The 13,439-nt window shown below is 43.2% G+C and overlaps 1 protein-coding gene across 6 annotated transcripts in view; it reads left to right on the top strand.

Annotated features, from left to right (window-relative positions):
- LOC309707187 (tensin-2-like) overlaps window positions 1-13,439 on the top strand; it is a 36,952-nt gene that overhangs the window by 9,002 nt on the left and 14,511 nt on the right. For 3 of the 6 annotated variants that reach the window (XM_082534342.1, XM_082534341.1, XM_082534345.1), the window contains 2 exons: window positions 5,369-5,474; window positions 5,569-5,606. The exons of 1 other annotated variant lie outside the window; for it this stretch is intronic. In XM_082534342.1, the coding sequence (XP_082390468.1) occupies window positions 5,369-5,474; window positions 5,569-5,606 (144 nt within the window). Of the gene's footprint in view, window positions 1-4,928; window positions 5,043-5,368; window positions 5,475-5,568; window positions 5,607-7,759; window positions 7,837-13,439 lie in introns of those variants that run through there. 2 more of the 6 variants (XM_082534344.1, XM_082534346.1) reach the window with 2 other exon arrangements.

Here is a 13,439-nt window from a genome sequence, read left to right as displayed (position 1 = left end):
TGCTTGAACAAAATCCAAACAATGTGCAGCAAGAGTTAAGCAGAAGCGAGCTTTGCCATCATGGGAAAAATTTAAAGATCGAATGACTTTTAGACGAGCAAACAACAACGGCGGTGTTGTTGTAACAACTGAACTTCAAAGTTGAAAAGACATGTTCAGTTCACATGAAAATGTTGTTTTTAGTACAAGTTTAAATCCGTACATTTCAGTTTCATGATGATAGCATCTCTCCAAAGCTGTTTAACTTGGCTCACCTTACTTAATGTTGTTAAGTAAGCTGGAATAGGTGGAAAGGACTGTTCTTTATCCTGAGTTAATTGACAGATAACTACCACTAAATGTGCTCTCTGCTCACATACCAAAAGTACTTTATAAAGGTTATTATTTAACTAGACTGTTCCCTAAGATTCTGATTAAAATGTCAGATGAATAATGAATGGCTTAAAACGTGTGTGTCAGCTGATTGAGGGATCATTCAGATATTTTAGGAATCGGTGTCTCAGGAAAGCCGTGAGGACCCCACACACCCATGCCCTCACCTCTGTGAACTACTGCCATCTGTCGCACCCACACAACCAGGCTGAACAATAGCTTCCCCCCAGAGCTGTGGCTGCTCGGAACCAGGCCAAGAACGAATAAAGACTGGAAATATCCTTCCAATGTAACACACTGTATTGCTGATCCATCAACTATTTAATTTCACACTAGATGTTGTGGCACATGCCACTTTACTCATCCTGCTGAACTGGTGCACAGTATTATTGTGCTACCGTGTAGTTATTGGATACTTTTATAGCTTTAACTTAATCTTCTAAACTTTTGTAAGAGCTTCAAACCAAATTTCACTGAACTGCATAATATAAGTACAGCAGTAACAAGAATGTGCTCGCTGGAACAAAAGCAGTACATCCAAACTAATTACATCACCATGATGAAAAAAAATATACAGCTGTCTATGCTTTTCAAATAAGTTTAACAGTGAAAACGTCCTCAGTTGGAAAATGTGCTGCACTGCCACAGTGTGTCCACTGGGTAGCAGCCTTGACCCATTCTGATATTTCAGGTTCAACTTTCTGACTTACTGGCAACAACAGATGGAAAGTGCCACGGTTATAGCGTGGAACTGATATGCTGCTTTAATGCCATATCTCTATAATAAAAATGTAAAAAGCTACATTTGAGTGATTTTTCTTCAGTGGCAAAGATTTGCAACATTAAAAATCTTTGTCATTTATTTGACCCGCGGCAAAAACAAAGGAAAAATTGATGCAGTGTTTGTTAGTCACGTGCCATCTAACTGTGACTTCATTGCAAGTGTTGTTTACTTCACTGCTATTAGAGTTTGTACTGTCCCCATATGTCATACAAAATAATTCCAAGGTATGTATTACACATATTACATTGCTTTTATGCCGCTGAATGATTTTTGTCTTTATCCTTTCCTGTAATTTATTTCCATAATTATTCAGTTTGCTTTACGTTGAGTGATGATTGCAGCTTTTTTTGCAGTGTCGTAGCCGAGGGAACATTTCTGCAGGCGATCTCAGACCTGTGAAGTGACACATGCATTTGTGTGTACCGCATCTCTTTGGATTGCATTAGTCCAATTGATTCAATCTCCAATATTCACGGGTTACATAAGAACATTCAGAGTGTAAACGGCTGAGATGAGATGATGGTGATCCTCTCCCCTCATATGCCCTCAGCCCTCCCCCCCATATACTCCACACTACCACACACACAGACCCAGATGCATCACATTCACTGGATGTTACCGTTTATATGAGCACGTGTCGATAGTCAGATGGCTCGGTACTCTGTTCTTTTGTTTATGAGATCAATGCGTACAGCATGATGGTAACGCGGTCCATCAGAGGCAACAGCCAAATTCATCTCAGAGGGCTTGGTGGCTAGATGGGTTACAAATATTAGGCAGCCTGAGAAAATGAGTGCAACAGTGATTTCATTATGGAAATCCTTTCTTTGGTGGATCTGTGTTAATCTACACTCCATACTGTATGAACAGTATGACTGGACAAAGTCAGTGGTTAGTTCTGGGGCCTCACAGCAAGAGGATCCTAGACTCAAGGACGGTTTGTTTGGAGTTTGCATGTTCTCGCAGTGTCGTATGGGATTCTTCTTGCAGTCCAAAGACATGCTTGGGGATTAGGTTGATTGAGGGATGACCCCCACAAAACCTGTATTGCATAAGTGGAAGAAAATTGACCACTGGATTTGAGATTCTAGCGACTTTTTTTTCTATAGTCATATATGCCCACTCTAATCCACCTACCCACCATCAAATAGCATGCTTAGCTCCCTCTGCTCACATTCATACTGTCAAGCAGGCAAGTAAAACTTTAGCACCTTTCAAAAGAAATATCACAAACTGCTTCACAACAAAAATGCTAAAACGTCAAAACAAAAGGTTACCCAATTAATGAGTTTTAATCAATAATCAATTTTTATCGATCAATTTTAGCTGCCTTTTAGAAGAGATCACTGGGTCCACAGCTCTCAGGCTCTCTCAGAAGGGTCGAGTTGTATGTTTGGAGGCCACAGTAGCCAATGCCCCTTCAGTTCTCAGCCTTGTATCCTGCACAGCCAGCAGGCCCAGCTTGCATGACCTCGGGGACAGGTTGGGCATGTATGGATGTAAAAGTTCACTGATGTATGCTGGTTTGTGTCAATGCAGAGCTCTAAAAGTCTAATCCACAATCATATAGTGGACCCAAAAGTTAATGGGGAGCCAGTGTAACTGAATTAGTAACAGTGTGACATGTGAGTACTTAAAAGACTTAGACAGAAGCCTCTGAACAACCTGCAGACGCTCCAAAGAAGCTTCCTTCAGACTAGTGAACAAAGTGAATTAATTACAATAATCGAGACGTGATAAAGGCATAAAAAACAATTATATCAGTAATATTCTAACCACCTCTTGGATGTAATCCCATGTTTAGCGAACAAACAGGAGAAGCCTTCGTCTAACGCTTAGTAAGACAGCAAATAAGTGTATTTTCAAGAAAAAAGTATTATTCTAAAGCTCCTGATTATTAACCGTGAGGTCATTTAAAATGAGATTAAAATAAATTGCAGTGCTTTAATTTGAGACTTAAACATTATTGCTTGGTAAACCTTTATTTTCAACTGAAATTGGATTCGAAACACTTGAGTTCAGTAAGCAAGTAAACGTCAAATTAAAGAGCATTTGGAATTTTTAATGAAGCAAGTCAGAAACTTTGCAGCTGTTATATGGTGTGCTGCAAAGCGCGGTGTCTGCAAATCAGCTGCGTTTACGTTCGCATTATAAGCAGCCGCACAAAAGCTGAAGGTGAGGCCGCATAAAACATTCAGTTGACATTTCTTGTCATTAAGGATTTAAACGGTGTACACTCCACTTGAGAGGCAAGGCTCCTTTATAAAACATTCCAGTTTAGCGACACTCACCGTTTAAGGCGGTGAGGGAAGCGAGGCCAGTCAATAATCATTTGTGAGAGGGACCAAACCGGCGTTCAACTTCCCGAGTTAAAGTCAAACCAAGGCGTCCAAAAAAATGTCTCAGCCGAGATGTGTTTATTTTAATTAGATACAGGCATTTAACATGAAGGGAAATTTCAGCATGTAGTGGTACTATGGGATGTTTGTTGTCCTCCACCTCTCCTACACATACCGCACTCTCACACCATCTCCTTCCTGATGTTTCCAGGCCCCTCCTCATCCTCTGCTCTAGGAAAAAAGTAATGGTTTAATTTGCTTCACATGCCGTCAAAAGGTTTTGCTTTGGGAGGGCGTTGCCATAACTCTGTATAAACATTGTCCCGCTTCTCGCTGGGACAGTTGAGTATGAGTTTATAAAAAGAAAAATCCATGGATTATGAGTCAGGGAGGTGAAATTATTAGAGTGCATATCTTCACCACAGCTGTGTGTGGATGTGCCTTAAAGACATTCAAATTAATCGTTGCTTTCAAATGATCATTTTTTTTTATTAGTGCTTACATGAAGAATAATGCAGCCAATCATCATTCCCACCATATTAAGCAAAATAATGTTTGTTTGTTTTCTGAGAGAGAGTGAACAGTCATACTAAGCCTGTTTATGTCAGATTTACTGTACCTTTGGCTTTGCGTAAAGAAGCTCAAACCCTGGGTTTACACAGCTGCCAGGACTGCCCAGTGTGGTACCACCTTGAAATGTTGACAGGAAACTGAGCCTGTCTTCAAAGAGGAGAAGCCCCAGCTACTTAAGCCAGACTAACAGGGAGACTAAATGTAAGTTAAATATTAGTCTTTTGTTTAGCTGAAAAAGATTTATCTTCAAAGTCAGTATGTATGCAGGCAACACAGTTCTTTGAGATGATGACAATGCATGTGTGTATTCATAATATTGGTCATAAATTAGTCAGGGAAATGGCCAATAGGAAAAAAGGTTAACCTGACAATGACGCTAGAGGTCAAACCAGGGGAACATGAGGATTCAGTTTTTAGTTGGTGAAAAGTTGGAGTAGAGGAGTTTACGGGACATCTCAGTGTTTTTGGTACTTTTTCCATGTTCCTGAACTGCCGGGGGAGGCCACTGCTTTTGGGAATTCCATCACCAAAAGAGGAGTAAGGCAGACTTTGGATACACTTGGGGATACGATGTGTAAAAGTAACATGCACAGGAATGCGAGAACCCATGTGAATGTTTTACTAGCAGGACTTTAATGTGACAATCATTGTTATTTGCTTCACCTGACAGTTGTGAAGTTGTGGTTGATCAGTATGGAGACACAGAGAAGCTTAAAACAGTGACCACGGTAAAATAATAAAAAGATTAAAACACGTTTATCCCCTGACAGAATCTGTTAGGTTCAATTCGTCTCGCCTGTGACCATACTGCACAGTCGACTGGGAACAGCAGCATGTAAAGCTTTTCATTTTTCAGTCTTAGCCCCCAGACTGAGACAGAATAAGGACAAGTTAAAAGACAAGACAACAGGATGCCTTCAAAGACAACATGATACGACAGCTGATATTAGTGGAGGAAGCTGAACGTACAGCAGGTAGGACACCAGTGCTCATGCTGGTGTATCACTAAACCAGCGCATATCTGTACTGACAGCAGCCACGCAGGGGATAGTGAACATCTAGTGCTTCAGATGGAAGAATGCTAAACTCAAATTGAGAAACTTGGTAAACCTAAGCAGGCCCACAATCTACTATTCATGTTATCACGAGGGGATCGATGGTTTCAAGCTGCTTTCATGCACACAGTTACCGCCTCACTAAATGAATGATTTCCACTGAGGAGGAGCCTTTATTTCGTCCTTTGTAACATTTCTATGTCTCGTGTGTGGTGATCAGATTTGATTGTCCTGTGTATCCGCAGCTCTCCAAGTCAGGGAACCATGCCTTCACACTGAAAACACTAAAGAGGAGACGAATGTGTGATGTGTGCAAGTACAACATTGACACCCCTGCGGCTTTCTGCAAGGGTGAGTCCACATCTCAGGGTGGTAGCAGATCTAGATGCAGGTCAGAGCAGCTCGCTGACTCTCGGAGTAAATTATTGCTTCTTTTTGCTTACAGAGTGCAAGGTTACAGTTCACAAGACATGTGAAGCCAAGGTGAGCTATACATTTTCTACCTGCATACCTTACCTCCTCCTGCCCAGAGCAAACTGTGCACCTTTTTCAAAGGTTTGTCAGGTACTGACGTTAATGTGATGTTAGTCTTAAGTGGAATAAGCCATGTGCATTGACCTAGATGTCTGGTTAAAGAAGGCCTGCCTCCAGAAATGCACTCATCCATGCAGTAACATGGATGAGAGGGTGAGCTCTCAAGCACCCGGAAGTCTCCGTTGTTTTTCAAAGTGACTCTTAATAAAGTCTGTGGCTTTAGAAGTCATGACTGTATATATGATACATCATTACTCATCATTAGCACTGTGAAAATAGCTCTCGGGGTGATCAATTAGGGGCAACAGGGATCTGTGAGCTGTCAGTGGTCTGAATGCACAGTGAGGGATCAGTGAGGAGGAGCCTAGACGAGAAGTCTCAGGGGATAATGCACGTTGCAAACAAATGCCGTCTGTGTGTCCGTCTACAGATAAGTTGCTGTTTGTTATAAGAAAGCCAAATACGATTCTCAACTGGAAAACTGGAAGGCCCTTGTTTGCAAGCAGTCACTTTGTAGTGCTCTCTGAACAAACGCACTCACAAAGCTCAGTGAAGCTAGTGCTCACAGCTTCAAACCACATGCTCTGCCGTAAGACAATCTGCATTTGTCTGTTGGTGATTAGAAAGGAAATTGCCCAGTAAACACTTTAAGCTCAGCTGAGCTTCACCACAGCGGCATATGTGCATTAGTAAGTCCTGGTTTTAAAAAAGCTGCTTATACACTTTGAGTAAGATGTCCCGACCTTTGCTTATAGAGTTCCCCAAAGAGTGGCCTGTTTCATTTAAACTGTGTGAGAGAAGCACTCTCTCCATCCACAGCTCATGTCAAGCCATTGGCAGCAGCAGCTTCTACTCTCATGTGACCCCACTCACATCACCTCAGTGTCACACGCCACTGAGTGAGTTCATGACCTTGCTGGAGCGGGACTGTTTTGTCTCACTCAGTATCCAGCAGCACAAGTCGTATACATGCACTCAAAAGCAGCACACCTGCCCTCTCTGAGCGCCACACAGAAGGACCTGTCATATATATTTCTCTGCTCTTCTCTTCACCAAGGTAACTCGCACACTCTAATGGTGTATGACACGCCTCTACCAGCTGTTGTGACTTAGTTGCGCGTATTAAAAGAGGATTATTATTTTTGTCATATGCATCCACCCTCCACCGGTCACCGGGGCAACAGCCAAAAACAATTCTCGGAGGCTGCAGGAGAGCGGGTGCCACGGTGAGTGGATATCGTCACGCAGGATGATGATCAGTCTGGATAGGAGAAGTCTGAGCGGGTAAATATAGAAAATAACGCGAGTGCCGCAGATGCCTGCGAGTGAGTGATCACAGGGGACGCAAATAAGTGAGAGGCAGCTGGGGAGGCAGTTTTTGTCTGTGTGAGAGTGCGTGTGATCAGTCCCATTTGGGGCTATTCATAAATAAAAAGGAACACTGGGTCAAGGCTTCAGACTGGTGTGCTTCATATACCAATACCCCCCCACCCCTCGTAGGTTTCTGCTGTTTGTCTTCTTGCTATAGAACATGTCATAGCACCACCTTCTTTTTCACTTCTTTCATTTTTTGTGTCTCACTGTCATCATCTCTTCTAACCTTTAATCTCTGTTAGATTGCTCCTTTTTCTGATGTTTTGCCGTCACAGTTAAAGCATCTCCCACCTTCTCTGTGTCATTTTTTTCTTATCTCCTTTTCAAATGTTTGATCCTTTCATCAGTGTGATACGGCAGTCACCACTACAGTTATAGTATGTTTTTTCCCCCCTATTTTTTATCCTTTGCGCATCGTCTTGTCTTTTCCCATCTCATCAAGTGTATGTCCCCGCTGCTATTTGTCCTCCTGCCTCTTGTCATCACTCTCCCTCGGGGCACCGGAGAGGTCACTGTACATCAGCACCCACTGTCTGCATGTGGCGTATTGATGTACGCGTGCGAGGGGAAGTGCTTGCATGGCTGATGTGCGTCGCTGCCTTCTGTGCGTAAGGCACAGGCAAATCGGGAGGGGAAACGCTATGTTGCATGTGCTGCTGGCACTCTGCAAGTGTATGCAAGAGAGGGAGGGGGGGGGCAAACTTAGTTGGTGAAGGAGAGTGAGCCGAGAGGGAGGTAGTGTATGACACTCTACACACAACGCTGCTCAGAGGCAGAGGGAAAGACTGAAGCTGCTTGTTGTGAGGTAAAAACACGCTCCGCTCTATATTGACTGACTACAGCTTTTTGCTTTAGTTCGCCTTCAGCTGCAGCATCAGTTTCAGCTTGTCTAGGTTTTTATTTTCTACCGAGTAACAGCCTTACCATCTTTCTACGGTGTTAGCTCAAACTGTGCGGCATGTGATTGTGCATATTATTCCATTAAAGCCGTAGCCAGAGAGCTCTTGCTTTGCCCAGAAAGAGGATTTTGTTTACTGTGATTAAGGAAAGTGCAGAAATTTAAGCAGAGATTCCTGCTGTGACCTACAAAAATACGCTGATTTTAATTATTTAAACTGGAGAATGGATTCATAAGACTTACTTTTTCATGAGACAGTCGAGCAGGTTAGTAGTTTATGGGAACTGGGCCTAATCTGTGTTTCATTCATTTATATATAATACATTTTGTGCAAGACTTGTTAAGGGTTTGATTGGATGTATTTGTGTGCATGTGTCTGCTACTGTGTCTGTGTATTTTTATTTGCTTGTACTTTATTACTTTTAACTGTATCAATATTAATCCTGTAGATATGATGATGCAGGTTCCAGATTACCGTCTACTGCCTCAGTGCTGTGCTGTTTGTTATTGTGTGTATGCAAAGTCACCATTTAGGACCAAAGGACACCAGAGACAAAGGGACCCAGTCACCTGTCCTGACACCATCTGATGGATCCTAATGTCATGCAGTGAAATACAGATGGTTTTACACTGTCTGCTCATGCACACCAGCTGTTCTCCTAATGTTTTGTGCTGATATATGAAGTGACATAGGGTCATGAGTTTGAAATGATGTGAATTCAGATCAGTTTGCAAATGCTCAACAGATTATAGGCTGGATTTCCTTTTTTTCTTCTTCTTCGAGCAGATGCTGATTATTAGTCTAGTTCTTGACCAGCTGTCCTGGTTTTCTGAGTCTCTTCTCCTTTCCGTTGTCTTAAGCCGCCCACTTTCTCCTGCACGTCTCACAGCTGGGGCACAAGGTAGACGAGAAGTCAACAGATGTTTAAAGTGGATGCCGTTTATTACAAAATCCCAACAGATTGTTTATCTTTGTAACTCGATTAGGGTGGTGGCTTATCACTGTCACTGTGCTGCTGCTGCTTTTTATAACCATGATGTACTTGTCCACAAATAATTATCAAGGTTAATTTAATTTTACTGCTTTACTCACCTTAGCAACAATAAAGCATCGGCGGGCACAAGGGTGCACACAGATGCACGCTCAAAGCGTTTATATTTTTTAATTTCCTGAGAGGCTAAGCCACACCGTAATGCTTTGTTTAATATTCCAGGAATTATACAGCTCCCATTTTCTTAACAGGGTCATAACAATGTTTTAAAAAAAATGGTGTCTGCTTAGATGATGTCACTGTATTGCGCAGGGGATGCAGATAGAAAGTTTTGATTCAGTTGCTGCTATTTTTCCAGTTGCTGAATGTCAAAAGGCATGCGGTGACAATGGGACCAGCTCCAAATGTATGTTAGTTATGAGGCAGCCACGTGACACATTCCTCAAAATCGACTGCCAGATCTCTTGAAAAAGAGACTTTGTGGGATGATTGACAGACAAATAGACAAAATGAGCCTGTAAGTGTTCTGGGGGACATTTAGTCTAAAATAAGGAGCTCTATTAAAATAGCTCTGAGAAATCTCTCTGCTCTGTGTCAGTGGTCAGGAGGCATGTTCAGCTGTTGACATCTCTCTCCTGGCCAGCGGTCAGTCTCTTTTACTGTCCCTGTTTGCCTCTCCTCTTTCCTCTTCCTGTCTTCCTTTTTTCCTATGTCTACTTTGTGTTCCCTCGACATTTGGTTTTTCACTTTGAGCCCTTATTGCTTTATCCCATGGGTCAGTTTTGTTAGTTAGTTGGTGCTGTGCTTTTGATGCGCGTGATGCTTATCGAGGTGCTCTTTGTCATTTGACGTTGTTTATTCAGGAGGAGTGCATGCCTGCATTTCATGGCAGGGATGATTGTGGTCATCCTGCCCCACGGCTTTTTAAGTAGTGAGGCAGAGAGGGGGGATTAGAAGGGGGCGACAGACTCCAGGAGGTAGGAAATAGAGAAACGAGGGATCAAAGATGACAGGAGGATGAAAGGCAGACTGCTAACAAGACGAGAAAGAGGGCGTGTTGCGCTTTCAGGTAAAGCCTCATGAATCTCTCCAGCCGCTAAAAATAAAAGCCCACAGATTTTATTTTAGCTTTCAGCAACTTTGGGCATGAGTGACTTTTTTGTGAGAGTACAGAACATGGAATAAACCTGGTAATTTAGATTTTTCCACTTTCTGGTTTGAAGGCTTACTCACTTCTCCCTCTCTGAGGCGTGATGTCAGCTCTGAGTTGACTGTCAGATTGAAGCTCGTTCCCTCTACATGGCATGCTGACGCCTGTGTCTCAGACACTCACATTTATCTTCTGCCTTCCCTGCTGTGACAGATCTCTCTGTGTTGGATTTCCTCTCCCAGGAATAATTCAGGATGTGGCAGTGGTCAGATCAGATTCATATTCCAGCTGCAGTTGCTGTGCTGTGGATGGGATTAAAAGGAGGGAAAGTTTAATCAGAATCAGAAAGGGTTTTATTGCCAAATGTTGAGCAGGTTTACAACATTAGGAAATTGCTGCGGTACTTAGTGCAAAACATACTGTCAGATAACGCTTAAATAAACATAAAAATAAGAATTTTTGGTGCTAAGTAGATAGATATATACATGAGTGCAGGTGGGGATCAGTGCAAACATGGAATGATGCAGTGAACACAGCGTAGGGTCATGTGTTAGTGGCGGGAACAGTCATACGGTTATTGTTCATGTGTCCAACAGCAGAGGGGAAGAAACTGTTCTTATGGCGAGAGGTTCTGGTGCGAATGGACCGGAGCCTCCTGCCTGAGGGGAGCAGGTCAAACAGACTGTGTCCAGGGTGAGAAGGGTCAGCTGTGATCCGAGCTGCACGCCCCAGTGTCCTGGAGGTGTACAGGTCCTGCAGAGATGGGAGTCTGCAGCCAATCACCTTCTCAGCAGAGCGCACAACACGCTGCAGTCTCTGTTTGTCCCTGATAGTGGCTCCAGCGTACCACACAGTGATGAAGGAGGTGAGGATGGACTCGATGATTGCAGTGTAGAATTGCATCATCGTCCGTGTTGGCAGGTTGAATTTCTTCAGCTGCCTCAGGAAGTACATCCTCTGCTGGGCTTTCTTAATGACGGAGGTGATGGTGGGCTCCCACTTCAGGTCCTGGGTGATGGTGGTACCCAGGAAGCGGAATGAGTCCACAGAGGTGATGGGGGTGTCAGTCAGGATGATGGGGGGGAGTGGAGCTGTGTGCTTCCTGAAGTCCACAATAATCTCCACTGTCTTCTGGGCATTCAGCACCAGGTTGTTGTGGCTGCACCAGGACACCAGACAGTCAACCTCCCTCCTGTAGGCAGACTCATCCCCGTCCGAGATGAGTCCAGTAACGGTGGTGTCATCTGCAAACCAGCTTGACAGACTGGTGGGTGGAGGTGCAGCAGTTGGTGTACAGGGAGAAGAGCAGAGGAGAAAGAACACAGCCCTGAGGGGAGCCGGTGCTGATGGTCCCAGCCTTTCCCAGCCTCACATGCTGCTTCCTGTCCGTCAGGAAGTCAGTGATCCACCGGCAGATGGGATCAGGCACATTCATCTGGAAAGAGTGTGGATCTAAACAGTGATTAAAAGTCAGGGATTTATTTATTTATTTATTGTTAAGCTACACTGTGGAAGAAAACATTAAAGAGCTTTTCAAAGATAATTTTGGGGGGGGAAATATTTGCTTTCTTGCCAAGAGTTATCACACGTCTGTCTGTTTGAGATGGATTCAGACTGGAAGCAGACAGCAGGAGCTAGATTTTCGCCGATTTTGGTGATTCCTCATTTTTACTCTTTCTTGTGAGACAGCTATCAGCTGTAGCGTCCTATTTTATATGCACACGAGAGTGGCATCGATATTGGCATCTAGCTGCCAGCAAGGAAGCAAACATCTCAAAAAGGCCAGCTTTTTGTTATCAATTGCTTGCTTTGCTCAGCACTACCATTTTTTTTTTACCAAGATAAACCAAAGAAACTAAATGGATGGATGTTTCTCATTGACAAAAAAAAAAGACGTTTCACCTGATAAATCGATCGGCTAATGAGTTCAGTAACAGTCGTCGAGTCCCCTGAAGCGGGGGGTGGTGTAGGGGGGTCGCGTGCTGTCACTGGCACCTCAGTAATTGCTGACTGATCAACGAGACAAACTGAACCAGATGGCTCCTTTCCCAGTGGCTCCAGCTTACAGTCCACATGCATTAATGAAGACCCTGAGGCTGGCAGAGCTACCAAAGACACGTGTATGCTCTGCGTGTAATTTGTGTGTGCGTTACGTGTGAACCTAGGCCGAGCAGCGCTGACATCCTGTTGCAAATTGCTTCCTGTTGACTCTGATGTCTTTCTCCTGCTGTATTTCTATGTTCTATGCCTCTGGGTTCAAACCCTGGTCTTCTTTGTGTGCGTGTGTGCATGTTCATGTTTATACATGGGTACACATGCATGTGTTATGTCTGTCTCCCACTGTTCCTTCCAGGAACTGACTACTTTATCCAGTAACAACCTTTATTAAACCTGTTAAGAAAAGAGTTATCCCCTGTGGCTGAATCTCTGCATTCTTTCATTTCCTATTATAAGTTTTATAACTACTTTATGGACTCAGTGACTCTAAAGCGTCCCACGTTTATGCTGAATAAATAAGTGTTGTTATGCTGGTTGTCTGTCTTTATATAGGAGGTACACGATGTTACATAACACGACCTTCTTATAATTTCAGCAGGAGCTAATTTATGAAGCAGCAATTGTGCCCTTTCCCATTCACTCCCCTTTTTACTCATTCCTCCCTAGGTTGCATGCTCATTTACGTCCCCCTTTTTTCCAGTCACACAGGCCTAAACCTTCTGCGTGTAATACTTGTCACCACTGCAACGTTGCTTGTAATCTGCTTTTTGTGTATTAGAAAATGTGCACTGTGAAATTTGAAAGTTTTATTTTGGGTAGAAATCTCAGTTCGACTGTCCTCTTGCCAAAAACACTAAACTAATCCAATTTTCCTGGTTTCAAAGCTCTTTTAAAGTGACTTAAAATAAATTGTGTTCTACTTCTCAGAAAACTCACTGACAATAGTGTAGCAGTAGGAATAAGTCAGACTGGCACCTCTCCTCGCCAACAAGATACAACGCTCAGACGATCTGCTGCTGATCTCTAGTTTTTGATACCATAGACACCTTCAGAGAACTTCAGTGGCTTAATATGTCCTTTGTTATTTGTAGCATGCAAAGAGCCAACAACATATGAGTGGTGGTCATAATGTTTTGGCGCGCCAGTGTGTAATATAATCTCTTTCTGAGAAGCTGAATAGCAATCGTGATGCAGCTGCTTCAGCTCTTAATTTGGTGATCGTCACATCACAGTGCTGCATTTTACATAACATTTATTGTGTCTATTTAAAACCAAGCTGAGCTAACACACACAGCTAAAAGGATACAGTCACTGAACATGAAAACAACAAACACATTAGTGAGCCTGAAGAGACAGGCTAATGCTAACTA

Source organism: Aulonocara stuartgranti (genome assembly GCF_965226115.1).
Source record: "Aulonocara stuartgranti genome assembly, chromosome: 5".
Lineage (NCBI taxonomy): Eukaryota > Metazoa > Chordata > Actinopteri > Cichliformes > Cichlidae > Aulonocara > Aulonocara stuartgranti.
This window is presented reverse-complemented; position numbering and strand designations above follow the sequence as displayed.